The 27,695-nt window shown below is 45.7% G+C and overlaps 2 protein-coding genes across 10 annotated transcripts in view; one reads left to right on the top strand and one right to left on the bottom strand.

Moving 5' to 3' along the window:
- The window catches only part of BRD3 (bromodomain containing 3), a 37,722-nt gene extending 20,789 nt beyond the window's left edge, over positions 1-16,933 (top strand). For 4 of the 9 annotated variants that reach the window (XM_075170681.1, XM_075170676.1, XM_075170677.1 and 1 more), the window contains 9 exons: positions 1,444-1,658; positions 2,055-2,159; positions 3,343-3,714; positions 10,169-10,297; positions 10,718-10,909; positions 11,746-11,981; positions 12,503-12,795; positions 14,673-14,801; positions 15,580-16,933. In XM_075170681.1, the coding sequence (XP_075026782.1) occupies positions 1,444-1,658; positions 2,055-2,159; positions 3,343-3,714; positions 10,169-10,297; positions 10,718-10,909; positions 11,746-11,981; positions 12,503-12,795; positions 14,673-14,801; positions 15,580-15,695 (1,787 nt within the window). In that variant the 3' untranslated portion in view covers positions 15,696-16,933. Of the gene's footprint in view, positions 1-1,443; positions 1,659-2,054; positions 2,160-3,342; positions 3,715-10,168; positions 10,298-10,717; positions 10,910-11,745; positions 11,982-12,502; positions 12,796-14,315; positions 14,381-14,672; positions 14,802-15,579 lie in introns of all 9 variants that reach the window. The other 5 variants (XM_075170683.1, XM_075170679.1, XR_012676795.1 and 2 more) reach the window with 4 other exon arrangements.
- Positions 16,934-24,954: 8,021 nt separating this feature from the next.
- On the bottom strand, positions 24,955-25,861 carry BRD3OS (BRD3 opposite strand). Its single transcript, XM_075170684.1, has one exon. It carries the CDS (start codon positions 25,354-25,356, stop codon positions 25,087-25,089), a length of 270 nt encoding a protein of 89 aa, XP_075026785.1. The 5' UTR covers positions 25,357-25,861; the 3' UTR covers positions 24,955-25,086.
- Positions 25,862-27,695: the final 1,834 nt, after the last annotated feature.

Here is a 27,695-nt window from a genome sequence, read left to right as displayed (position 1 = left end):
GAAGGGAGCATGTAGTCTAATGGTTAAAGCAGTGGAGGGAAGTGCGAGATGTCTAGATAATGTTCACCCAGTGTTTCAGGGCTTGTCTGTCTTAAGGCCACTCTGCATTTGTCATGCAAACATCATACCGTCTGTGACTTATGCACCCATGCAGCACTTCAGTGAGGGAGGGCAATGCTGTTGCTTCTCGTGTGCAAAGAAGAAACCAAGGCAAGAAGACGCAAATTAGTTAGACATTCCAGTCTGCTGCAAGTGACTATAAAAGCTTGGAATGCCTTTACAGACGTGGGTTTATACAGCTCACCCGAGGTCCTGGCAGAAGTCTGACACAGCAGAGACTTGGACTTAAAACTTGCCAATCCCCTAAACTCCATATAACATTTTTCTTTTGCACACAAGATTGCAACATCATAGAATAAAGTTTGATCAACAGAAAGGATTTATTAAGCCATTGCAAAAAGCTGTGTAGACCATTGCATATCAGTAGAAACTAAGTTTAGTTCAGCTTACCTAGAGTTGATTTTAAATGGATTTAGGACTAAAATGTCTGTAAGCATGGTAAAACAGTTCATAAAGGAGCTTGTGTGGGCTGAATTAAACTGTTGCAAATTTTTTTCTGTAAACAAGGTCTAATTGTTGCTCTGGGAAAGTCAACTGTTCCTCTTTGTTTTCCCACTTCTCAGGTGTCAAATGGAGCTACAACTTCATCCAAGCTCAGAGAAATTTGTGATGATATGTCTTTTCAGCATCCTTTGATAAAAGTTGCTATAAAAACATAGAGGAGTATTGCTACTTTGGTTATTAGTTACTAGCTTTGTCCCCCTTAACTTTACACAAGTTCTTTAACAGTGCAGGTATAGCATAAGAGACATTTGCCTGGCTATCAGGAGGCTCTACTCCCAGCTCTGTTTCTTTTGTTGTATAACTTGCGGCAAACCTGAAGTGCTCTGGACTCTTGGGTGTTTAGCTGGCAGTAGGGGAGTGGTTGTTACCGTTTGTTACGCATAGTAAACACACTCCAGATTGAGGTCTGTGCAGGACAGCGGCTGTCCAAAAGAGCCATCTCCTTCCTTTTCCTCTCCTTGAGCTCCTGCTCTTTCGCTGAGCGCAGGATTGCTCTGAGAGCACAAGAGGGGTGAAGACTGTCCCAGAGCAACACACCCCATGTGCAAAGCTTGAAGTATTTTGCTTGCGTGTGGCTGGCCTAAAGCTCATGGTACGAGGACTTAGGTCAGTGATTTCTCATTTTTTGTTGACCCCTGGGTAACAGCACCAAATCACACTGTGTCTTTTGTGCTCTTCCTGTGGCCATGGACTGGGAGCCTTTTGCCAAGCCCATGATTGCACAGCCCAGCGGCACCAGTGTCACTTTGTTCCCAATGTCTTGTCGGCACTTGTAACCATCAGTACATTGCAGTGCGTTTTCATTTTGTCGTTTGAAAGGAGCGCAGCAAGCAGTGGCCGTGTCTTCCGTCTCCCCGCCGGCCCCGTTCCAGAACGTCCCTCCAGCCGTGTCTCAGACGCCCGTCATTGCTGCCACCCCTGTGCCAACCATCACTGCTAATGTCCCGCCTGTCACTGCCCCTCCCGCCGCTGCTCCCCCTCCGCCTGCTGCTCCGATAATGCCCGTGGTGCCTCCTACGCCACCGGTAGTCAAGGTAAATGGAGAACTTGACCCCTTCCTCTTCAGAATGCAATATTGCTAAGCAGTGCTTTATTTTCATCCCCTCACTGCTGGTTATGTACATTCCTTCTCTTCGCATTTAAGTCCTTGCCATTGTTGTCCCTTTGGGGTGTGTGCTCAGACAAGTGCTTGCTGTCAAGTTTGAGAGGGTTGAGAAAAGTTCTGCTAGTTTCACCGCACCCCAGCTAATGTGATGTCAACTGTAATTGCTCCAACTCAGTTACAAGCTCTCATCTGACCATAGCCTTAGCCAGCGCTGATGCTCCATGAACCAGAAGGCTGTTGGAGGTTTCCCCCATTTTGCACCATATAGCCCAAAGCATCTCTTCCCTCTGTAACCTCCTTATTTCACTGGGACTATTCCTTTAAGGTTTGCAGACCTCCAGCACTAGGAATGTTCCTCTCTGCCATAAACCAGTTCAAGACAAGCCTGTCACTCCAGTTGGAGGAGACTGATGTTGCCTGCAGGTTTTGGGTGCATTAGTTCTGTCTTTCTTACTGAGGAATTTTCTGGGAGTTGCCATTGGTGTTTTGCTATTTACTATGTTAATTTATGGGTAAATGAAAATATTGCTCTAAATAATTGGAATTTTCCTAGCAAGCTGTGTATTGCTTTAAAAATGATGAAAGCATAGCTCAGAGAAAGCTTTTTTTTTTTCCCTAAACTGGGAAATTACCTGCAACGGTATTGGTGTTCTCTGATGTGAGGTTACATGGGCCAGCAGAGCCACAGAATTGTTTTGCTTATTTAACCCTATAGTTTGGGAATTACTAGAGAAATTGTAAGTCAGATCTTCTTGCAGATCTTCCTCGGAAGCCTGTGTCATTCGTCAGTTTCTGTCCAAATAACTTGCTTCTGAGAATCAATTTAATTTTAAAACTCAAGGATGAAGCCAAAATTGAGTTTGCCAGATACACACTGCAAAAGTAATTCTGCTTGGGATTTACTTAAGATTTCCCTTAGATTTCCCTAAGGAACGTTTTTTCCCCCTTTCTCTCTCTCTCCAGAGAAATAAATCCTTCATAGGAGCACAAGAGAGAGCTGACTGGACAGTCACAGTTTGAATTTATGTGAGAGAGGTTTTATTTGCTTAAGGCAAAATCATTAAATTCTTGCTCTTGTCCATAATAAGCAATCTACCTTAGCACACCCACTAAATACAAGGGAGTGAGGGCTCATGGGTCTTTGGTGATTAATATGCTTTGGTTCAGAACTTATAGCCTGATCCTGCCACTGGGGACTCAGACATGTGGTTAAGTTACTGACACTTACTAAGTCACGATGCATCAGCTGAGCTGCAGTAATCGACTGGGCGCACTCCTTTCCCTTGGCAAACATGAGGTAAGAGTCCTTAGTTTAAATCTCAGTGAAATACATAGAGCTAACACGTTTTGCATCATGTTTGGGGTTGGGTTGGAGATGTGCAAATGGCTGGTTACTGTGGCTCAGATGACATGTAGTAATACATCGTGTTGTAGTCACTGAATTGTGTGTTGAAGCGTCTAGTCACAAGTCCCATTTATCCCAGTGAAGTGATTGTATTTTCTGTCAGGGGACAGGCAGATCTCAAAAATAAGGATGAATTGTGCTGGGTTTCTGCTAGCGTAGCACGAGAGCTGGGCACGTACTCATGAGGCCTGTCCATCTGCTGTTTCAGAAAAAGGGAGTGAAGCGGAAAGCGGACACGACAACCCCCACCACCTCTGCGATCACTGCCAGCCGAAGCGAGTCGCCCACGCCCCTCTCAGACCCCAAGCAGGCCAAAATCATCGCTCGACGGGAGAGCGGCGGCCGGCCCATCAAACCACCAAAGAAAGACCTTGAAGACGGAGAGGTCCCCCAGCATGCAGGGAAGAAGGGCAAACTCTCTGAGCACCTCAAGTACTGTGACAGCATTCTCAAGGAGATGCTCTCGAAGAAGCATGCAGCCTATGCATGGCCCTTTTACAAGCCTGTTGATGCAGAGGCCTTGGAATTACATGACTATCATGATATTATCAAACACCCCATGGATCTCAGTACTGTTAAAGTACGTCCACATTTACCACCTCTTTTGCAGGGTGTCACAGCCCTCTGGTTGCAGAGGACTGGCTCCTTCTGGGGGAGGGGGAAGGGACAAGGGTGGAAAACTGAACCTGTTTGGATATCATCTGGATATTTTTATATTTTGTTTCCTTCCCCTCTCCTTTTTTTTCCCATAACCTGGGACATCTTTTTTTCTGCCCTGCAAAGCAGACTGTACAATGGCATCCTCTCCTCTTTGTGGATAGTCCGGCTATTTAAACTTGTGTCCTTGGGATTGTGTTGCACTCTGAGAAGAAGAGGTGCTGTATTTCATAGGATTCGATTGATAGTATCCCATTTCCAGAAACTGCTGCCTGCCTACTTGTTGGCATGATGTGTGGTCCAGATAGGCTTACGCTGAGCAATTCCAACCGGAACGTGATGATCGCCTGGTGGGGAGGGAAGGAAATTCTGTGATGCTTGTGCGGTTCATGCTTGGCTCTTCAAGAGCTTAGCTTAGTATGGTCCAGTATTAAAGGTATTTTTCCCAGTAGTCTGGGAGGTTTCTCTGAATCCCTCCTAAATATTTATGGAGCAAAGCTGTGTTTTTTTTCTAGTTCATCTTCTGCTTGTCAGCCGGCCATTGGAATCAGTGCTGGTGGAGGTGAGACTTTCTTCCATGTGCAGGAAGTTAAGGTGTTTCTGCTGGCTTTCGTTAGCGTGCCAGAATTGTTTTGCTGCCATCTGAGCCAATGCCTGGGATTGTCTGAAGGCACAGGTGACAAAAGGGCAGCTGCATTCATGATTCCTTTCATGTTCCTCGGCAAATCCTACGTAGTACCTGGAAGCAGTGTGTCGTGCTCTGATGTGCCATGCCATTCAGCCATGATGCTGCAAGGGTTCTTACTACAGCTGCAATATTTTTATGAGTATTTTAGTTGCATTATTTAGTGGTGAGAGAATTGTTGTCATGGTCTGCGCATTGAGGATTAGATGGGGAGTTACCAGTGTCTGAGTTTTAATTGCTGTTGTGATGCTATGGTCCTGGGCAAGTTTCCGCACAGCTCTGTGCAGCAGTTTTCCCAGTCATAAAGTAGAGATAATAATACTTAACCTACCTCACAGGGCTGTTGTGAGGACAGATATCTGGAAGGCACTATCTAAGTACTAATTGTTATTATTATTGATTGGGTTTGTATAGAAAAGATCGTCTCCGAGTTGGCAAAAACATTGGAAGCGGACTCTGGTGGAGCTAGGCTTGGAGACCATTCATCTCCTGTGCTTGCAGTGCCCTTGCTTTGTTTACAAAAGCCAGTGCAACATGCAGTATTTTTGACTTGCAATTAAGCTGAGCTGTGTTAAAGGCCTACAGCAATTTCCTGGGAGAAGAGGGCAAGACGAAGGGCAAGTTGAACTGCAGGCAAGAAGAAGGAGCCTGAAATACAGTGGTAAAAGCAGGAAAGATGGCTAGGTTGAACATGGTAGTCTGCAAAGCTGGCTACCTGACTTCAATGTTCTGCTGATAGAGGAAGGTCCCAATGCTTTCTTGCATAAGTTTCCATTTTCTCTTGCTCTTGAGCGTGGATGAGGAAGGAAGAAGCTCCCCTCAGTTTTGGTACTGCAGTGCATTTGCCATCCTGCTGATTTTGGATGCCCAGTGCTGAAGGCCTACTTAATTCTTGTACATTGTTTTAATTATATGACTTGCTGTCAAGGTTTGCTCACTTCACTTTGCATTGGAGTTGCTCTTCTCCACCAGCTTGGAGGTCCATCCACGTGGCTTGGATCATAGGCTAATGGACAATTCAGGTTGGTCAGGAGGCCTGCCTCCTGCTCAAAGCAGGGTCACTTACGCATTCTGCTCTGCTCCTTTCCAGGGGTCACCACCTCTCAGCTGAGTGGATCTGACCTTGCTCCTCTGATGCCACTGAGTGCGCTGGGAGCAGGAACAGCAAATGGGGTTTTTGGTGTTCTTCTCTAAGTCATATCAAAGGTGCAGTACTTAAGTGGCATCAGGAACCTCCATATATGATGTTCTGTTTACTGGGCATACAGTTACATTTGCCCATGCTTATCATAGGCTACACATAAAAATCTGTTCTGAGAGTCTATAAACTGGCCAGTAGCTTTAAAGGAATTTCATAGTATGTCTGATTCGTAGAAATGACTGAGATGGGAAGAGGCATCTCTTCCTGCTTGTAACTGTTCTTTTTGTTATCACATTAGAGTGATGAAGTGTTATTGATAGCCTTTTCTCTGCTAGTCTTGTGAACACAAGTTGTTAGATGATCTCATCCTAGATGAACTCATTCAGTTACTGTACTGACTTTGGTGGGACTGCTGGTAAACCTAGTCCGTTCAGACCTATTCTCAGCTCGGTCACATTCCCTTGACTTCCTAGGGATGCTGTGGGTCTCCAGAGATATCTGCAGCCTGGTAGATCAAGCCCTGGGTGAATGCAGTAAGATTAGAGATCAGAGAGTGAAAATCCTGATGCTGTCAAAGCTGGTATTTCTGTGTCTGGTTAGGTGGCTTCTTATTGCAAGGGATTCTGTGCTGCTGTATCCTGCAAAATCTAGGTGCAAAACTTGGGTTGGTGACTTCTTCACGCTTAAATCTCTTTATAGTCCTAATTTCATTCTTTTAAAAAGTGTACACCTCTGATTGCACTTTCTCTGCAAGTGCAGGTGATGCTCTCCCTCTGTACCTTACTAGCACAGGACAGAAAACTGAAGACTAGTGTAGGACAGAAAACTGGTCTCCACTGGAGACCCAGTGGAGTCTTTTGCATGTAAAGACTCTGGATTTGTCTTTCCACGTGGTAGTATTTTTCTTAATAAACTTGTTTGAAGTGCTGTCTGGTATTGTTTTTTTATGGAGTGTTTTATTAGCATTGCTCTTGGCCTGTAGATTATAGTGTGACTTCTCTGAGATGCAGTCTATAATATGGTAACTGCGTGGAACAGAAACCTGCCATTTGCAGGCAGTGTAATTCTCCAGTGTCAGGGGCTTTCTCTGTGGCTCTGAAAAGTTTTAGATTGAATTCTGCGTAAGTGACAATGGCTGTGGTAAAGCAGCAAAACTAATGGCCTTCAAACTAATCTTGAAGGAATTATGTGAGAAAGTAAAACATAAGTGTTGCTGCAGCTATAATAGATTCCCCAATACCTGGTTGCTTGTCACTTTGGTTCTCTGGTTATGTGAGGTTTGATTTTCTTCAGAGACTATCCTTCATGTCCAGGAGCATTTTTTTTCAGGCAGTGCACCCAGCAGAGGTGCGCTTCAGAAGGATTTGGAGATTGTTTTCTTTGCGTGCGGTGGAGGAGGCAGGTTGGCTGTCGTGACTGTGCCGGTGGCAGGTGAGAGTGGAGGGGCTGTAGCTGAGCTTGTTGCAGCCAGGAGCAGAGGAGTGTGCTGGAATGCCGCGCCGGAGCTAGGACTGAGACTGGGAAGAGCCGAAGGGACAGGATCAGTGAGCTCATCTCCACCTCAATTCACTGATAGTTATCACAGAGTGGGAAAGAGCAGAACTGCTTGGAGTAGAGAGGAAAGGATGAAAGAATGGGGAGAGAGGGAGGCAGAGGCATGGGTTACACTTTAAAATCAAAGAGTCAGCAGCCCTAATTCCCTGTAGTAGGTGAAATGCTTGCTCTGAAGCTGTAGCAGCACTGTGCTTCCACTGCCCTGACCACAGGCAGACAGGGCCCACTTGCAGTACATTCATGTCCCCCGTCTCTGATGCTGGGGAGCTTCAGCGTGGGGAGGCAGGGTGCTGTGCCCGTGACGGAGCTGGGGGGAACCTGGAGTACCTCTTCTCCCACTCTGTCCTCTGGCTGCCGGGTCACAGCAGCAGTGATGTGGATGTCTCTGCCTTTGGTTTATTCAGTGGCGAACAAGCAGCAGTCCTTGTCATGCAAGAGGATTTGTACAAGGTGTTTACTTTTGGAATAAAGTGCTACCTCCAGGGATCTAACTATGCTTGCTGGTTAATTTCCTCGCAGTGAATTGCTGTGGTTTCAGAGCAGCTGAGTTCAGGGTCTTGAATGTGAGGAGACATTCTTTATGGGAATTTTTAAAGATTTCTTTAGTTGCACCTCTTTTAGAGTACAAATGCAGCTTCACAAAGCAGCTGCTCTTGTTGAGGCAGTTTCTGTAAGGTGCAATTAGGCCCCCAGAAATCAGGCGAAGTCCTCATTAGCTGGTAAAGATGGAGTTTTCTCTGCTAAAGTCGCTGGACCTGTGTGGCCCTGTCCCTCATCAGCACCTGCCCTCATGCTGTGCCCAAGGCATGTGCTTTGAAGACAGATGGATGTCCAGTTTAGTCTTGGAGAGGAGAAAATGGAAAGGGCACGTGTTAGGTCTTCAAACATGTGAAAGATTGCTGCAAGAAGGGAGGGAACGAAGTTCTCTGCATCCTCTGTGGACAGGTCAAGGCTTACCTTAGAGCAAGAGACACATTAGACATTAAGAAACAAATTTCTAAACATTAAAGAATATTAAACAATCGATTTGATTGCTGAGGGGAAAATGAGATGGATGTGATAGATATTGTGCATGGCAGAGAATGGACTAGCTGGTTTCCCAGCACCTCTGCCAGTCCTGCTTGTCTGTGACTCCTGATTTGCAGTTGTAAATGTAATAACTTTTTTTAAGCAGCTGGATATCTCAAAGTGAATTTGTAACCAAAAATATTCCAGCTCGCCAATTTAAAGTCCTTTTTCTTCTTTTGTTAAGTTAATTATTTTTTACAAGAAAACAAAACAAAAATCCACAGATTAAAACTGTTGGGCTACAAAACTGTTGGGTGTGGATGAAAGTGAAGCCTCAGACATGGAAATGTATTTCATAGGCAGTAATCAGCCATTGAGTGTGCCAAACAAATATAAGTGCATCAAAAAGGCCTTTCATGCAGTAAGACGTATTTTAAAATAAATGGACCCTTCTGTTTGAACATAAGTTTTGCTTTGGAATTGGACTGAAATGCTCTTCAAACAAGGCCAGCTCTCCTTCAGACAGGAGAAGCACAAACCTATTTCCCTTTCTGTCTTTGTGCTGTGGCTCAGAAGCTTTCTCCTAGTTTATTCACCAAGAGAATGAGGTCTCCTGACAAAAGTTTGACAGATGTCTGTCTGCAGCACAGCAGGGAGTAAGGCTGCAGGAATGTCACCACCCGGCGTGCAGGTCCCTCTGAAGCTGCATCCCTGGACGTGAAATTCTGCCCTATTCAGAACAAAAACGGTTGTAGGAGTCATTGCAGTCTTTCAAGATAGTTACAAGGTCTACCGCATAGCTGTGAAATATCAGTAGCTTCCATTGAACAAATGGGAATTTTGCTTGCATTAAGGCTTCTAGCGTGGGTTACAGACTTTAAGCACCCCTGCTTTCTGCTCGGATGGAGGATGTGTCTTCCCGGATCACGTTCGCAGCCTGTCTGCCAGTCAGCCCCTTCCCTTCACTGGGGCATACAGGTGCATAAGACATACAAAAGGGAGGCATGCAAGCACTTGGCAAATAGAGAATTTCTTTAAACCCAGGTCTTTTAAATGCAAATGAAATCTGGTGTTAGCTGCTTTTTCCTTTTGGTAGGAGTAATTTGAGCTAAGATTTTCTACATAGTAGTAATATATGCATAAAAACAATTAAGTTCTAGGAATGCTGTAAACTGTTCTCTAAACCCAAGTCAGTTGGTCCCAGACAGCAAGAGAAACGGACAAAAGTGAGAGCTGAAAAGTAAGAGAAAGGAACAAGGTGCAAATATTTAGCTCCTGATACTTATCCTCCCTCCACTAGGAAATAACATTATGAGTGGGTTCATAAAGGGTGAATTCTGTATCCATTCTCTATCAGTTGGACTTCTAGATCAAGAGTAGGTGGTGTAGTTTAACTGTAAATGCCTATCTTGCTGTAGGAATCACCAAGCAAAATTCATGCTCTGTGTTAGCAGGAAGTCAGAGTTAGATGATCATGATCTTTTCTGCCCTTCCAGATTTACAGGGCAAATATACCCAAGCAGCACGGAGAAATACATGCTTAAGGTACTCCTGTAATTGTAACTTGGTTGTTTGTTGACTCTTGCCCGTCTCATCCATGATCCTTGTTTACATTAGTTTCTGATCCAGCAAGCCCTTTTTCTAAATGACTCTATTTTCTGATAGAATGTGGACCCTGACAGATTTACATAGTACTACTTAGAAAAAGAAACCAACCCAAATTTACAATCTTAGTGTTTAAACTGTTACGGAGCAATACCAGCTTCTTTGGTTGTCCGGTGTTTGTTTGCTTGCTTGTTTTAAAAAGCAGAAACTCTGAATGTTATTTAGGAACCAATAAGCCAGATCAAACTACTGTTCTCTTAGACAAATGTGATTTTTGAGGCTGTTCTGAGCTGTCTCAGATGCACGTGTCCTCCATGCAGTTGCTACAAATGCCTTTTGCTTATGGCTTTTTCTCCCCTTTCCCTTTGGCTTGTTTGTTTGCAGAAAAAAATGGACAGTCGGGAATACCAGGATGCACAAGGTTTTGCAGCAGATATTCGGTTAATGTTCTCTAATTGTTACAAGTACAATCCTCCAGACCACGAAGTGGTAGCCATGGCCAGGAAGCTCCAGGTAAAGGTGTTGGCAAATGCGTCTTCCAGAGTACGTTTAGTTCAGCTACCAGGTGTCGATTTAGAGATCCAGGCCTGGATCTGCTCTTGGCACCAACAAGGGAGAGTTGGTGATTCCTCCGGCCCTTGGAAAGAGCCATGTTCTCTGCTGCAGAACTGTTGTGCTCTTCACATGGCATGCCCCAACGCCACGTTCCACTCCTAAAATGTTATATTCATTGCTGTATAAAGTAATGGGAGAATTTTCTTGGGCTTACAGAATACGTATGCCCATCTGTACATTATTATTTACTTGTACAGCACCTTGTGTAGTGCAGTAAGACCCTGACCCATGGTGGGTGCCAGGTGTGTTTAAAAGACCAAAATGTCATCTTGGTGGCTGAGGCTCCTTTTGTCACCAGTTTTTCCCCCCTTTTTGTAGGATGTCTTTGAGATGAGGTTCGCAAAGATGCCTGATGAGCCTGCAGAGGCCCCACCTCCACCTCCAGCAACAGCACCAGTGGTGAGCAAAAGCACAGAGAGCAGTCACAGCAGTGAGGAGAGCTCTTCCGACTCAGATAGCTCGGACTCAGAAGAAGAGCGAGCGACTCGGCTGGCGGAGCTCCAGGAGCAGGTATTGCAATGGCCAAGCTGTAATCTGTGTCTGTGCAGTAGAAAGGGCATAGCAGGAAGGGTTTCATTTTGGTCTTAAAAATCCCATCTAGGCTGAGATGCAGCAAAGCAATCTCCCCTTCTGCCAGCTAAAGGGGAAAACCGCTCAGCTATAGTGCATGTTTGATGTAATGTTAATTTTCGAGATACCCATTCTCAGTGCTGATGCTCTGTGCTTCCTTCTGGAATCCCAGAGTATGAATGAAGGTGCAGACAATACTAGGGATCTGGGAAGAACAGAGACACCCATTTTGTATGAGAGCTCAGGATTAATGAAATCTGTCACAAGCTTCCTGTGGGATATTGTCCCCCTGTACCTCGTCTGTAGAAGTGAGCTGTTTTGACTGTTGTGGTTGCAGACGATAAAGCCATGGCCTTCTTATTATGCAGATTTACAATACCAGATGCTACAGTGCTTATGTGCGCTACTGTAATATAACCAAAGCATTAATAAAATAGCTTATCTGGTGTCTCAAAGCAAGCTAGTAAGAGAGCCAAGAAGTGAACCCAGGATTCCAGAGGCCACGTTGTCAGCACTCTAGATGGAACTATTAAGATTAATTTTTATTTGCCCCTATAAAACGAGAATGATGTTTTCATTTGAGCCAACTTCTGCACACTTGCACTGCATTTTTTAAAGAATTTCAAATCAAGCAAAGTCTCCTGAGTTCAGTCATTAGGCTGCTTGATCACTGACTTGGGGGTATACTTACACATTGGGATGTAGAGGAAGGGTATGTGGAGGCATCAGTTATCTTGCCTTGAAGTCTGATTTATTTTCTCACTGTTCTCCCCCAGCTAAAGGCCGTCCATGAGCAGCTAGCTGCATTGTCACAAGCGCCAGTGAACAAACCAAAGAAAAAAAAAGAGAAGAAGGAAAAAGAGAAGAAGAAAAAAGATAAAGAGAAGGAAAAAGAAAAGCACAAAGTAAAAGCTGAGGAGGAGAAGAAACCCAAGGTGGCTCAACCACCAAAACAAACCCAACAGAAGAAGGCGCCAGCTAAGAAAGCAAACAGCACGACCACAGCTAACAGGTGAGAGTCTGCTTTCTGCATGTTGCCTTAAGGGGAATGCCAAGAGCCTCCAGCCCAGTTCTCCTGTCCCTCCTGCCCCTGCCAAATTCCTGGTGAAGCTCGGTTGTCAGAGCAGTTAATTCGGTATTGAATAGTGTCCCCATTCCCAGACAACTCCAGGGAGTCTTTAAGTTAGAGCTGGCAGTGGAACCATCACATTTCCACTGTCCAACTCTCTCAGAATCCCTGCCTGATCACTCTCAGATAAGGCTTTGCTTTTTGCCGTTTGCACAGCCAGCAAGAACGTGCCATTTCATTGCTGCCCCCCTGCTGCTACATGGGCTTGTTGTCATGCCTCACAGGGCTAAAATATAATAGGAGTAGGACAGCTGATCTCAGATTTCTGAACTTTTTCAGAAGTTGTGGTGCTGTTCAAGCCGTCTGGCCAAGAGCATTGGGATGTTTGTTACAAGGGGAGTAGAAAAATTAGTTCATTGCTCCTATATACCCATGAATGTTTCCATGCTTGCCAACCCCCCCAGGCAGCCCAAGAAAGGAGGCAAACAGGCATCTGCAACCTACGATTCAGACGAGGAGGAGGAAGGTCTGCCCATGACCTATGATGAGAAACGGCAACTCAGCTTGGACATCAACCGCCTGCCTGGGGAGAAGTTGGGCAGGGTGGTGCACATCATCCAGTCGCGGGAACCTTCCCTCAGAGACTCCAATCCTGATGAGATAGAAATAGATTTTGAAACATTGAAGCCCACAACTTTACGAGAACTGGAGAGATACGTGAAATCTTGTTTACAGAAAAAACAAAGGAAACCATTTTGTAAGTTACCTCCTGGGGCACACGTTCCCCCACCAGCTCTTGGGCTCAGCTTTGGAGTCAGGGCATGTGTGTTGGGATTCTCTTATCCAGCTGTTGGGTATGTGATGGACAGGGCTTTTTAGAGATTCTTTTCTCCCATGAAAATGTACAGAAACTTTCTGCTTTTCTGTTCTTTCTTCCCATGATGTCATGCCGTGGAGACCTGGAGGACTATTGTCCTGGAGGACCCATGTGATGCCTTTATTACTTATGTAGAATCTAGAAGGCACTGTAAAGGTTTCAGTCTCATTGTGTTAGGTGTTACGTGCACACGTCTAGAAGGATCAATTTCTTATCCTGAATAGTTTAGCATCTAATTAGGAATGAAACAAAAAGCGTGGTTGGGATCCAAAACACCAAGGGAATAAATGACTTGCACTAAGTTACCTGGGTAACTGTGGATTCTGGGTATAAGTGTCTGAGTTGTATATTCACCCCAGAACTGCTCTTCCTAGATGGCCTGATCACCATATTACCCTCAGTCTCTATCAGATCAGAGGATTAACGTTAATGCGCTGCTGAGCGCACGGTACGGTATGGGACAGACTTCTCTGTGCCTCATCCACAGAGAGTGAATTGTTGCAGTCCCTTGCGAATTTGGCTCCAGCTGAGTAGCAATAGGATCACTTACCTGAAGTGGTCCTAGCTCTGTCCATCTGCTTGTTGGTTAAGAGGGAGTTGTCCTGTTAAGAGTATGATAGCTACTCGCTCACAACTCTTGCAGAGCACTTCCATTTCTTCACCACAGGATTTTCAGGTAGGCCTAAGCAAAGCTCAGACTTTGACCCTTCTTTTTTGCTTTTTAATACACTGCTTTGATTTTCCCACCCCCCTATACCCCCCCCGAGTCCTTCACTGTTGGAGTAGCTCAGGAAAAGATTTTCCGTAGTGGTTAGGAACAAGAAGCATCCTTTTGTTTTGGAACCAAAACGTAGAGTAACACAGATAACCTCAGACATCTGTCCGTCCGCTCCTCTGAGACTGGTGTGCCCTGGGCTGGCAGGCTGGCATGTCTGACCCCAGCTGGATTTTCCTGCTGTCTGCTGTCTATTGCAATGCTTAGTGTTCGGGGCGCACCCTCTTAGAACTGTGCTTTCCAGATTTCTTTTTTTTAAATCATTGCTTTAGAACAGCACACAGAAATGTAGGTATTTCCTTGCTGGATCAGGCGAAATATCTGGCCCCTGTTTTGTGCTTCTGGTACTGGCCAACACCTGTGTTCAATTACTCCGTCTTTGGAGGGATATTTCTTCTGCTCAGAAGTATGAGTATCGCTGATACTTCTCATCATTTCCATCCGAACTGATGCAGCTACGTTCCTGTTGTCTGCCAGCCTTTGCCTCGGTTTTTAATTTGTCCTTTTCGTTTTGTTTCATATTTAAAGCAACATAAACCACAGTAGACGCTTGTGTGAGGTATCTTAAGTTTTAATGGCAGATGCTTACTTCTGACAACCTTTAATGGGACACTTTATTTTACAGGGCAGAAAACCCATGTAACAATTCTGTAATTACAAATGTGTAACTATTGACCATATAACTGGCTGGTAAGTAACCTGTAACTACAAGATTATTACATGGATATTTCTATCTTCTAAAATACTTTCCAGAAGGTCTCTCTTAAAAAGTGCATGTTACAGGATGATGGTGATTGGATGATCTAGACAACTTCATGTGTTGTCCTCTATCTGGGATGTGTAGTTGCTGTGTGGTCACTTGATCTTAGCAGTGTCACTGCGGAGTGGTTGCACAGATTTACATGCCCTGTAAAATAGCGATGTCCACTCTTTTTTGCCTGCAACCATGCAGTTTCAGAAATTGTGCGTTCCTCCTCCACAGCTGCAAGTGGAAAAAAGCAAGCAGCAAAGTCAAAAGAAGAGTTAGCTCAGGAAAAGAAGAAAGAACTAGAAAAACGGTTACAGGACGTCAGTGGGCAGCTAAACAACAACAAGAAACCTGCAAAGAAGGGTAATGGCTTTGGTTTTACTGTGCTAACAATGCCTGAAAAGTTGTGTATGTAGATAGACGTCCTTACTGAGGCAAAACTACTGCCTTCTTGTAGGCTTGGGTTTATCTCTGTGGCAGTTACTCTAGTTGGTCACTAGTGTTGGGGCACAGTGAGTTACTGTGTGGGGGCTGCTTTGGTCCCTGTCCAGGTGGAAGTGCTCCTGGGTGGTAAATGTGAGATGTATTGGAGGCAATTTATCCTTCAGAGGGAAGAGGATCTTCTCCTCTGTTAGCCTGTGCAGGACTGTGCATACAGACCAGCACCACGGAGTATCTAATAGATAATTTTTCTCTGCTGTGGGATTAAAAAAAGCTCAAGCTCCCACGTCGTGCAATAGTGTGAAAGATGGTACAAAAGGTTCTTCCAGTGCAATCTAAGCTTGTTTCTGCTTTGCACAAGTCAGGCAGGGTTTTCTTGTGTTCAGAGGTTGCACTGAAGCACGCGAGGCTCCCCAGGTGCTGTGCGCCGTCTCACATGAGCACCATGGGGCTGTGGAGGACATTGCCCTCCTGTAAGGCTCACGCGTGGATCCCAAACTCTCGTGGTCACCTGCAGCCTGAGAAACCTTGCCATCCACTGATGTGACAGGTCTTGTTGCAGCAAGCAAAAGCTGCGGGTAAATAAGCTGCCCAGGCAAAACAAAGTTGTGAATGAAGCTGTAGAGGATGAAGGCTGTGGGCAAACCTTCTCTATTTCAGTTCCTTGCAAGTAACCACGTCGCTGCCTTCTTCCCCGCAGAGAAATCCGGCTCGGCTCCCTCCGGAGGCCCTTCCCGGCTCAGCAGCAGCAGCTCCTCCGAGTCTGGGAGCAGCAGCTCCAGCGGCTCCAGCTCAGACAGCAGCGATTCGGAATGAATTACGGACACTTACACACAAAACACAAAATGGACATCACCCTCTCCGATGTTCTGCAGTGTTCCTTTCTCTCCTTAATATACTGCTCTTGTTCCACGGTGGTCAGGTTTTTTTTCCTCTCTCTTTCTCTGACTTTTTTATTTTATTTTTTAATTCAGTGTTATAAAAGGTATCTTCCATTTTTTTGGGGGGCGCTCTTTTAATAGGTCAAAGATCTTTGCGTGTGCGTGTGTGTGTGACTAGACTTTATGACAAATAGTTCCCTTTGCATAAAGTCTCTAAAATACATTTTAACTGAAGAAGATTGGTTGAAAATGGAAGAACTTTGAATTCTTAGCAGGAGATAAATAGCAAGTTCTGCAAGGTTTGTAGTACATTTCCCTCCCACCCCTTCCTTCTCCCCAGAATGTTCTCTTTTAATAAGCCTGCCTGGCTCTCACAAGGTAAAAAAAACTTTTTTTTTTTAAGAAATCTCTGTAAAATGGTACTGTATCTGAAAGATGTTAGCTTTTGAACTAGTTGGTGTATTTGTTATTAGCACTAGTATTCTTAATCTCAAAGTCTACAGTGTGATGAAAATGTCATTGCTATCATCTTTTTACATAAAAAAAGTTCTCATGTACTGTGGATTGCTAACATGCTTTTTTTTTTTTAATCTTGGTAGAGGCATAGGCACTTGTTCAGGAAGGTATTTAAGCATGAACTTAACTTTAAGCACATGAGCAACAGAAGTGGTTGCATTTCTTGGTTTTCCACTCAAAATTTTCATTTTTCTTGGGGGATACGTTGGGATGAAGGGAGCAAGGGACACTGAAGTTTCTTGGGAATGTTATTTTTAACATCACATAGATGATTTCCAGGAAATTGACACTCTATGAATGTTTTCATTTAATTGAAAACAGTTTTTGGCTGAAAGTTCTCAGCTGGACCTCAGAGTGATCCCTGCAGAGTGACCAAGGCAAGTCATGTGCTCGTTACTAGACACATGCTTAAGTACTTTCTCCATGACAAGCACCTCCATTTGGGCTTAAAATAAAGGAGCACTTGAGCTCCAGCTGAGGCTGAGCTGGCAGGGGAATTGGAGAGGGATGTTGTGTGTGTTTGGGTGGGTTTTTTTCCCCTCCTTATCGTTTCAATAGTGAGCTCCTAGAAAGGGAATGCTACTTTGTGTCATGCAGGGTGCAGGTTTCCAGACACTGAAATGCTTACCTCAATAAAAAGAAAAAAAAAAAAGACAATTTTTTAAGGCTTGCAATTTTTTGAGTCCAGCCTAATGTTTTGACCTGCACTGCTGCAATACACTCTGTTTTCACTGTCCCTAGTTTCATGTATATATAAGTACTTTATTTATTAAACACCATTGGTCATTTAAAACTTACTAAAAAAAAAACAAAAGCAAAGCTGCATTATGCAGACCCGCAGAAATGCAGACTTTTAATGTGGTTTGAAGCAGATTTAAAAAAAAAAAAAAAAAAACAAATAAACAACAAAAAAGCAAATAAAAACCTGAGACTTTATTTAAATCCAATGGACTTTATACCTACAGGTGCTACAGTCCAGTCTATTGTGTGTCTGGTGCTCTGTCATGTTTGGTGTGTTCATTTTTGGGTTTGTTTTCTCTCTCCTTTATCTTTTCACCCCAGCCCCCTTTTTTCCTGTTTTGTACAGATTTTTGAGACATACAGGTAGATACAATTTCTTGATGCAGCACATTATTATTTTCTCTGTAATATTTCCAGAGGTCTTTTTTCCCCGTCTTTTTTTTGTTGTTTTTGTAGAACAGTGGGTTTTTTCTTTTGTAATCCAATTTTAGGAAAACACCAGTTCTATAATTATATAAAATTTGTAATCTGAGGGGCAGAAATTTATTGTAAATTCTTAACTTTTTATTGTAAAGAAAAAATATACAGAGTTTAACAGAAAGTTATGCCTTTCCCTCTCCCAGCACCAGCCCCTAAGGCTGCCTCTCTACCGTGGGGTAGCCCTAAAATTTGCCCTGCTGTGGTCTCTAATAATGGTTTACCAGGGGCCCTGTGGTGCAGATTGCACCAGCTTTTATTTCTCACATAAATGAGTGGCCCTGGAGGAGGACTCAGCCCCAGCATACGATTTTCATTGCACGCTCAGCCTCCGAGAGCTAGGACAGGAGATCGCCTGCTGGGATGTATGGTGTCTGGGGGATATCCCTTTACTGGAAAGCCAGGGAAGCAACAGGGCCAGCCCGTTATTAGCACTCCATGGTTTGCATGTCTAACTGCACCCATGCTCAACTGCCAGTCACTTATAGCCCATCGAGTGAGGTTTTATAAACTAGATCTTATGCATCTGTCTTTAAAAATCTATCTTTCAAAAGATCGGCATTTCAGAGTGTTCAGATGTACGTCTCATACAGCTGACATGCCTCTGTCCATGTTTTATCTGCGTAGTGACAAAAACATACTCTCCACAGTTTGCTGTAGAAAAAAATTCCCATGTTTTTGCTAAGGGCTGAGAGCGCAATGCTGTGTTGCTGTGAGGCACTGAGTTTCTCCTGTAAGTTGCTGGGCATCTTCGGCTCATTTTGCAATCACCGGGGTGCTTGGCTTGTTGACAGGAGGCTCTCAAGTCTTTCCAGATAGTTTCCCATAGTATTTGAAAGTGGATGAACTAGGGTATTCTGATTCTTACTGAAATTAATAATTTTTTGTTTCCATTAACAATGGAGTTATTTTTAGTTCCTATATTTTTTTAAATTCTGCCCTTAAAAAAAATCTTTCCCTAGACAAATTCTTAGTAATATATTTTCAGAATTTACTATGAGGAAATGTAATATACACCTAATTAAGAACTTAGGGTTTTTTTTAATGGGGTTGGCTTTCATTTGTGTTTCTCCTATTGTCTGAGACTTGCATTATCAAAACCAACTAGTATTTTAATTAAAATAATTGCAACCAATTCAATACCATGACAACTTGGATAAACAAGCTCCTGGTTTTCCCTGCTTGAAACCTTTTTCCGTGTGCATTAACCTGAGCTATGCCGTTGATGTAACGTGGTGGTCGCTGTGGACAAAATGTGCTCCTGTGTGGTGAACAAACCACAGCCGGTGTTGGAGGCAGTAGTAGCCTGCCCGGCAGCCGCTCTCGCCAGCATCACCACCACACAAAGCCTGGGGACCTGGCTCTGCCACGTACCACCATCCTCCGACGCTGGGGGCAACCCCGCTGGCTACGGCCAGGTTACAGACATTTCTCTGGCACGCATAGGTCTGTCCCACTGAAATCAGTGGAAGGGTTACAGCCAAAGGGTTGGGGACCAAGCGTGAAGTGATGGAAAGGGGCCTGGCCTGGGACTGTCTGCAGTGCTGGAGGAGGATCCCTATTTTAGTTGGCAAACCTGTCCTAGCTTGGGGATTTGCAAGGAAAACAAGCAACCAAAACCACCAAGGAATATGAAGAACCACCTGCATATCTTTGATATACCCAGCTGTGACTTGGGCTACCATTTACTGGGAAACTTTGTTTTCATGGGAAGTAAAGTGTTCCCTATGAAATGGCAGTTCACAGAGGAAATCCATTTTGGCATGACCTTCATTTCAGGAAAGAAATTGGTGATTCTTCATTATTGGTGACTCTTCATTTCAAAATGTTGTTCTTACACTTTTTCATTTTCACATTGTTTGTAGTGCTCATTATCTCCCGACATGTCAGTAGTGGTGCCTCTTGTATCTCCAGCTCAGAGTGTCTCCAGGAAAGAAGAGATGTTTTCAGTCCATAGTAAGTAGCAGCAGCCCTTAATGAGTTGGAAACGGAAACAATAGAGCATTTATTTAACTGAGTTTGTATTGCATGACATGTCAGTACAGATGTCATGAAATAACTTTAAAATGATCAAACATATAACATTTGAAATAACATTTTTAAACTTAAGAATAAAAAAAAATTGAAATTTTTATGGTATAATTTTTCTTGAACGAACAAAGTTTAACTTTGTTTTCCAGGGGAAACTTTGCTGAAATCAGTATGATTTCTTATGTATACATACACACAAATAGTTTTATTGAAACTGTTTTTTCTGATGAATTCCTGTTTGACAAAACAATATCTGACCAGACCTATTATCAATCAACCAGCATTACTGCACCTTTAAAAACTTTGTTAAACTTTATCTGATTGTGAGGTCAGCCTGTTTCTTGGCATACCATCAGATGCAGGCTCAGTGGGACCAGAGCGAGATCTGCATCCCACGGGCTCAGGCCCTGATCCACCTGCTAAAGGAATCTGTTGCGTACAACAGTTTTCTGCTAACCAAATGTTGTCTATACAAAATCATTTCAGTTTTGTATTGATGTGATTTTAAACTTTCCTACCGACAGGGTTTGTAACTGTAGAACTGGTATTTCAGGACTATGTAACTGTTGTTTGTGAGTGTGTGTATAATAGATGCACGCACCCCCACACACACATACACAAGCACGTGTGTGCGTGTATATATACAAATTAGTTACCCAGTGAGGTCTCTTTCCATGTTCTCTATGTGGTAGAAGCAGACTGCAGTTACCTAATCTAGTTCTTTCTCTGTTTTGGGGACTCTTAGACCAGTTTTTAATTTTTTCCTTGTTTTGAAAGGAATGATGTTTTTTAAAGTTGGGGTTGGAGCTAGGGGGAAGGGATCGGGGCATGACAAAGGAAAACCACAACCTTTTTAGTACTGGATTTTAAAAAGACGTATTCTCAAACATAAGCAGTTACCACTAGGGCTAACTGTGGGCAGGCTCTGCATTGTTGAAGATAAATTTAGGGCAAGGATTCATTACACTAGCAGCATTATCTTGCTTGTAAAACAATGAGATGCATTTTTTAAAAGAAATGGTATTTGCATATCTTTTTAAATGTCATTTTTAAAAGTAAATAAACCACCAGCTAGGATTTGACACAGGCCACTTAGAACTTACCCCTGATACCGGCATAACCAATCCAGAAAGATTTGTTGTTGTATTTTTGTTTTGGTTTTTTGAGGTTTTTTTAATATTTAAAAAAATGTTACTTTTCTGTATGATGTGCATGCAAATTTACCGTAACTCTTTTTCTTAAAACTTTTTAGTGCCATTTCTAGTATATTCCTGTAAATGTCAGTTACTGAAAAGAAATGAGTCAATGTAAGTAGTTTAGCTTGTTTATTGCAAATTGCTGGCCTCAAACACAACAGAATTAAAAAAAAAAAAAAAAAAACAAAACAAAACAAAAAAAAAAGAATTAGAAAGTAATCTTTGATGTTACTGGTAATCATGGACCCTGGTCCTGGGGCATTTGTTTTGTTTTCATAATAAAAAGAAAAATTGTTTTGTGTGTGCAGTTTAATCCCATATTTTCCCCTCTCCTCTCCCTTTCCCTTTCCTCACCTCCTTTGTCAGGTGTTGCACTGGCTCTACTTGAAAACTTGAAGGGCTTTGATCGAGCAGTCAGTTGAGTAGCATTGCTAAGAGACAAACATAAGTATACTAAGAATCCTCGTCCATGAGGATTGAAGTAATTTGGAAGTGATTTTGCTGTTAGCGCTAATGGCAAAGTGCCTTCAGAGCAGGGGGCAAGTCTGGGGCACTGCAAGCTTGGCTGGGGGTCTCTGAATAACAGTTCAGTGCTTGGCATTGATGTGCTTTAAATGTACCTTTCTGTTGGTGAGGGAAACACTCGGGCTGCTTTAATGCACCAGGACAGACAAGGAAGGACTTTCTCTTCCTAGAAGCCTACAATCTGAAGGGATCTTAGTTTATGCAAGAACTGCATCTGACTGAGGTAAGTTCAGCTGAAAAAGAGATGAAAGTTTCACCCAGGTTTAATGCTGACTAATTTCAAGCCACTGGGACCTGAAGGAACCAGAGGGAATTTCCCACCAGCACTGGCAGCGAGACCTGCTCCACCAGCCGGTGCTGCACCCCCTGCCCCGCAGGTCAGCGGTCCCAAGGTGACCGGGATGTGGGAGACGCAGCTGGGAAAGGGGGGGCCCAGCGTGGCTGGTCACATTCACAGCAGAGTCTTGACGGTGTGGTAGGGTGGCCAAAATCTGTTTTGGTCACTGGAGAGGATTCAGGTTGGTTTTGCTGTTAGCTTTCTCAGATGCATGCCTGATGGTTTATTTATAAGGTAAGGGTTACAACAGCCAGGTTTTCCCAGGGTTAATCTTTCTCTAACCCTGTTCCTGCTCACTGGGTTTAAAAGCTATGGTTCCTCTAAGGTTTCAGCAAACCTGTTTTGTTTAGCTGTTTTATCAGTGTGGCTGTGTATTCTATCAATGATACCCCCAAAGGAAATGTTTGTTCAATCTGTCCTCTAAAAATCTCCTGTAAAGCAGTTGCCCCACAGGAGGATGTTTTCTTTAGCATTTACTAGTGAGTTATTTCTAGGTGCATCAAGCAGTGCTGCTGCTTACGGAGTTAGAGGAAGTTGAGGACAGGCAGAACACAGTTGAGGTTCAGCTCACGCCAGGACCTGTAGCGATCGAGGTTATTGCGTGTGTGACATCCAGAAGCTGTCCTCATCCCCAGATGCACCTCTAAGGCTTGACAAGGGCTGTTGGGCTTGGGAACCTGGAGGAGCCTCCTCCAGACATGGCCAGTCTTCTCAGGCTAAGTGGTGTGGCTTTGGAGAGGGAGGTTACCCACAGCCCCACCAGTAACTAAGGTAATTCCCAACTTGGGAATCTTGCCTATCTGCTGAGCTTTCCCTCTTCTGCCTGGATGGGGACTGGGAGTGATAATAGCTGTCATTCTCACGTGTGCCAAAGTGATTAGCATGCAGAAGAAAAATAGCTGCTTGTGATGATGCATTCAAATCATTTTAATGCACTTTATCAAAGAGGCTACAACAGCATTTTAAACAAGTGCATCAACACTACAGCCACTCCACAAACCTGCTGTGACTAATAAAGACACACAGATATGGAAAATAGCAGAGTCACATTCACAGAGAGACGGAGGAACAAGTCACACTCCTGTACTGTCATATCCAGCCTCAATCCTGGAAGAATTTATGCACATACTTGAGTTTTTAATCTCATATAGTCCAATTAACACTCTTCAAATAACTGAATTTTGGTTTACGAGCCACATAAAAAAAAAAAAGAGACTGATTATACCCAAAATAATCAAATTTCTTACTGAAATAAAAAAAAAATCTCTATGTTTTTCCTATAAGAAAAGTAAAGAAAATGAACAGCTGCTTTTGGGGATGTGCTGTTCCTTAAACTCCCGGAGTTCATGTGCCCCCCTGGGCTGCTGGATGCTGGAAAGGCCCTGAACCCACTGCTCCTGCCTCTCCAGCTGGCCTCCAGCTGCAGTTTCCAGGGGAGCTCTTGGACCAGCCTCCTGCCCATTTGTATAAATAATCACCCGTTTGCTCAGCCGAGAACGGGAGCCCTGGGTGGGTCCCGCATCCCAGGCAGTGCTCTGCCTTCAGCAGCTCGCTCAGTACAGGAGCACTGCCCGAAGGGCAGCTGGTCTCGCTAGTTTTGTGAATCTTGTTGAATGCTTTTTCCCCAGTTGAAAAACATTTATTTACCAAAATATTTCCCAGCCAGAGCTAGTCCTGGCAAGACCAAGAGGACTATTTAAGTGTGCAGAGCAATGCGCAGGTCTGCGAAGCACTGAGGTCCATCAGCAGGTTTAGTTTTATGAGCACACACATAAGGTACCAAACATCAACACATGCATAAATAGTACTTTAAAAAAAATGAGCTGCCTATGGTTTGCAGTGCGTACATGTGCTACGGATCAGGGCTGAGTACATCAAACCTCTACGATCTCGCGTTGAAACAGGCGTGTTCTGCTCAGCACGTTTAGTTCAGCAAACATGAGTGTGTGTGTTGTAGCATTTAACCCACACGGGAGAGGTGAAAGATTCTTCTTCACTGTATTAAAAAAAAATAAAGTGCTTGAAAAACACAAAAGAGGTTTTAGATAAATATAATGGAAGTAATGACTGTGCCTAATTTTAGGCAGGTAAATAATCCATACTGAAGTCAACATCAAATACTGATTTGCTTGAAGTTAAGCCCATACCTAAGCGCTGCTGGATTAGGCACACAGGGCTGCAGGAGGACGTCCTAGGCAGGACATAAAGGGACTCTATGACTTAAGCCCAGTGTTATACTTTAATGCTGAACCGTGGGCACGTAATTAGCACCGCTGGAAGTGGTACTGCTTTGTTTTCAATAAAGATGTAGGTGCTTGCTGAGTTGAGTTTCTCAGCGTGATCATGCCTTGAGCAAGTTAGGGATTCAGCTCTAACAGAAACAACCTGAAAGCAGTCTCTATTCCCAAGAAGTGCAACTGTAGTATTTTTCCCTCCTAAAATCCTTCAGTTAGTTGAAACAAACACTCCCAGACACAACTTTTAAAATACATGCACCAAATCTACTATCCAACCAGAATTAGAAGATAAGCCCTTCCAAGCCACTGCATGCATTAAAACTTCAATGCAAAGCAAACTTCAGTAGACTGTTCTGTTCTGCGACTGATCTCCGGGGGCAGGTACAGACTGCGTAGGCGTTTCCTCAGCAGCAGGAGTGTGTATTTACAGGAGCTTTCTTCCTGCTGCTTTCCTGGGCCTGTCCCTCCCTTCCAGGTGTCTCACTTGGTGATCCGTTCCCAAAGCATGGGCTGGGGATCCGGCTGCGTGAAGGGAGTCGGCTCCACCGACTCCAGAAGCGTCCCGTCTGTTCTTTCCATGATGCCAAACTGTGGCATCAGACAGGGCTCTTTGCTTTGCACAGGATGAAACTGCAGCGCAACCTTTCCTGCCAGGTGTTTTGAAGGCTCAGATGAAATTCTCAATACATTCTTTCCCTCTCCCTCCCCACAATAAATCACTTCATTACCTAGTTGTGAGAGACCACTTCCAGGGCAGTAATTAAAGGGAGACAGGGCAAGCAGAACAAGTAACGGCTGGGTAGTTTTGCAAATCACCTTCCTAAAATCTTAGCCTCGATGGAAACGGATCCGCGCTCGCCTCTCTCCCACCAGCGTTCGCAGAGCTTTGGCAATGCGTAAGGACTAGCAAGTAAAAGTGCCTGCTGGGGATGGCTCCCAAATGACAGCGGGTGTTTCTCACGGTACACAAGCCACTTACAAGCAACACATGGTCCAGCATGGACCCTGCCAAGATGCTAGGCAGCAAACGCAGGCTCATGAGTTCCTCAGCGAGACTGTTTTCGTTACACACACTCAATGACATGCAAAATCTGATGCTACCAACAGTCAAAACAAACGTAAACTTCAGGCAGCCTTTCTGGCCTATCTCGCACACGCTGCTTTAGCCGCAGGTCTGTCGTGAGGATGGTGCAAACCCATCTCCCCCAGCTTGATGCAGGTCTGGTTTGTCTCCGTGTGTGGATTTCTAATGCAAACCCATAGAAATTACATAATAGAACAAAATTTAGATTGCCCCGTGTCCCTGGAGACATCCAGCTTGTTTTTGTCCCGCACCAGGATGGCTTCGTTGCCGTACTGCGAGTACCACATGCTCCGACTCCGGCTCAGGTAAGTGTTGGGGGGGGCCGACTCCAGTTTCTGCTGCTGCTGCTGCCAGATGAGCAGAGAGGTGTCCCTGTACCGCAGCCGGGCGTAGCCCTCGGACAAGGCTTTTTCAGGCAGGGGCACCCTCCCGTTCATCACCTTGTCAGTCATCTGCTCAGGGGTAGCTTCAACGACGAGAGCTCCTTCCCGGCAGCTCCGAAATACACCCCGCTGCGTCGGTCCAGGTCGACTGCTGCTGCTTTGAGCTCGAGGGAGAACATCCCCAGGGGCACAGCTCTCGGGACCCACGAGCTGTTGGTCGATGGAAGCACCACTCAGAAGAGGGAGCAGGGACACGCGCGCCCAAAAATCACAACGGGCAGCCTAAATAACAAGCTTAAAAAACAAGCCAGGACTTCCGAAAGCTTATCCAGTGGTGATGCTGCTACGTGTTTCATCTTGCAAAGGGACCACACGCACGAGCTGCTTCTTGTTAAGAGTCCATGAAGTATCTCAATAGGCGCGATGGTGGCTCCATGGCGGTGGCCTTGCTCCACAGCCGGGCAGGACCGGCTGAGCGGCTCTGGATGAGTTTTGCTTCCCTGAAGAACGGATCCTGAAGCCGTAGGGCAGACCTAAGAGGTCAGACCTAAGAGGTCACTAGCATGAATTCACCTGCACTGACGGACGGGAGCTTAGTGAGTCACGTACTCAGGGATGCAGGAGAAGATGCTGCCTCCAGCCCCGGTTATGGTACCCGAGCTGGGGTACCCATCACCTCCCGACACCACCGCTTCAGGGCTTCAACCTGGGGGGCACAGCGAGGGTCACCCCAAGGCCACGCAGCGGGGGTTCCTGCCCTGCGAGGGCCCCTTTCCCGGCACCGCCATGCCCCCCACCTCCCGCCCACGCCCCCAGAGTTCCCCGACCCCTTCCACCGGCACCGCACACCCGCCCACGGCCCCGCCGGGGGTTTCCCGCACCCTCCTGCCCCTGCGCGTCCCCCCACCCCTACGGGCCCCCGAGGGCTCCCTGCACCCCCCCGCCCGTGCCCCCCGCCCCGCGCTGGCGCTGCCCGGCCCCACCGTGCCTGCGCTGCCCGGCCCGGCCCGGCTCGGCCCCGGCGCCGCTCGGTGGAGCAGCCGCGGAGGCGCCTCCCGAGCGCATCACGGCGGGAGGAGCCAAAGCCGCCGCCGGGGGGGCCGCGGGCCGGGGCGGGCTGCGGCCCGGGGCACCGCAGCGGGGCTGCCCGAGCGGGGTGCGTGGGTCCAGGGCATGGTAGCGGAGCACGCCGAGTGGGGTGCGTGCGTTCAGAGTATGGCAATGGAGCAACCCGAGTGGGGTGCGTTGGTCCGGAGTGTGGCAATGGAGCAACTCGAGTGGGGTGTGCGTGTCCGGGGCACGACAGTGGGGCTCCCCGAGCAGGGTGCGTGGGTCCGGAGCATTGCAGTCGAGCAACCCTAGTGGGGTGCATGGGCCCGGGGCATGGCAGTGGGGCTCCCCACACTGGGTACGTGGGTCCCACGGGTGTCAGCACCCTCTGGGTGCACAGAGTGTTTTAAAGGGACCCCCAGCCCTGCCTGTGCTGAGCCCGTGGCATCGTACGGGAGCACGGGGTCTGAACTGGGGGAGCCTGCTGCTGCCCACCCCGACCAGCACTGCCCTTGGGAGAGTGGCTCTCCTTGCTGCTGAAGGTGCCGCGGTGGGTCCCAGCCCTGGGATTTACAGCCAAGGCAGAGCGCGTTGCTGCCCAGTCTCCTTTCTGATGGGTGACTGGTGTGGCAGCCATTTGCGCTGGGAGGACGCATGATACCCTTTATACCCCTCCAGTTTTCTCAGGCTCCCCAGTGACTGCCCGTCTGTGGGCTGAAGGCAGGCAGGGGACACCCTGGCGTGTGCTGACGGCCTCATGCAACCGTGGCTGTGACAGCCGCACGGGTACATCTACAGGGTGGGCTGCCTGGAAAAGGAGCGTGACTGAGCGGCACCTCCGCTACCTCCCCTCATCATCACTGTCTGCTCCAGCACATTTCCTTAGCCCGACTGTGCCCTGGCAAGCACAGCAAGAAATATGTTTTGAAGAGAGCTGTGGGGCTTATTCTTTTTCTGGTGATGCTAAATTTAAGCTCTCAATCTTCTTATCTCCTGTGAATGCAGCGCCATCTAATCTCCTGTTAAGGACCAGATACACTTATCTGTTGCAGAGCTACTGGAGGCGCTGCTGCTGTTCCGCTTGGCCTTCATGGACACAAACAAGACGCAGTGGTTTACTTCCATCAGATAGAAGGCACGCTGCAATTCCCCGTTCCCCGAAGATTTAGACCAAACACAAAGAAGAGGAAAGAAAGAAAAAAAAAAACACAGAAGAATGAATTTGCTATTAAAATGTTTACTATCAGAAATGTTCTGACTTTGCTGCTTAATCCGCCTCCCGCTAACACAGAGGAGCCAGCCCAGGCCCCACCTTGTGGAAGCTGCAGAGCGAAATGCAAAATCGTTTAGTGGAACCA

This window comes from Calonectris borealis, chromosome 21, assembly GCF_964195595.1.
Source record: "Calonectris borealis chromosome 21, bCalBor7.hap1.2, whole genome shotgun sequence".
NCBI classification, from domain to species: domain Eukaryota; kingdom Metazoa; phylum Chordata; class Aves; order Procellariiformes; family Procellariidae; genus Calonectris; species Calonectris borealis.
The sequence above is the reverse complement of the archived record's forward strand: the minus strand, read 5'-3'. Positions and strand labels throughout refer to the sequence as shown.

Excerpts from the sequence above, each read along its gene's own strand:
- BRD3OS (XM_075170684.1), bottom strand. The coding sequence starts at position 25,356 with ATGACTGACAAGGTGATGAACGGGAGGGTGCCCCTGCCTGAAAAAGCC.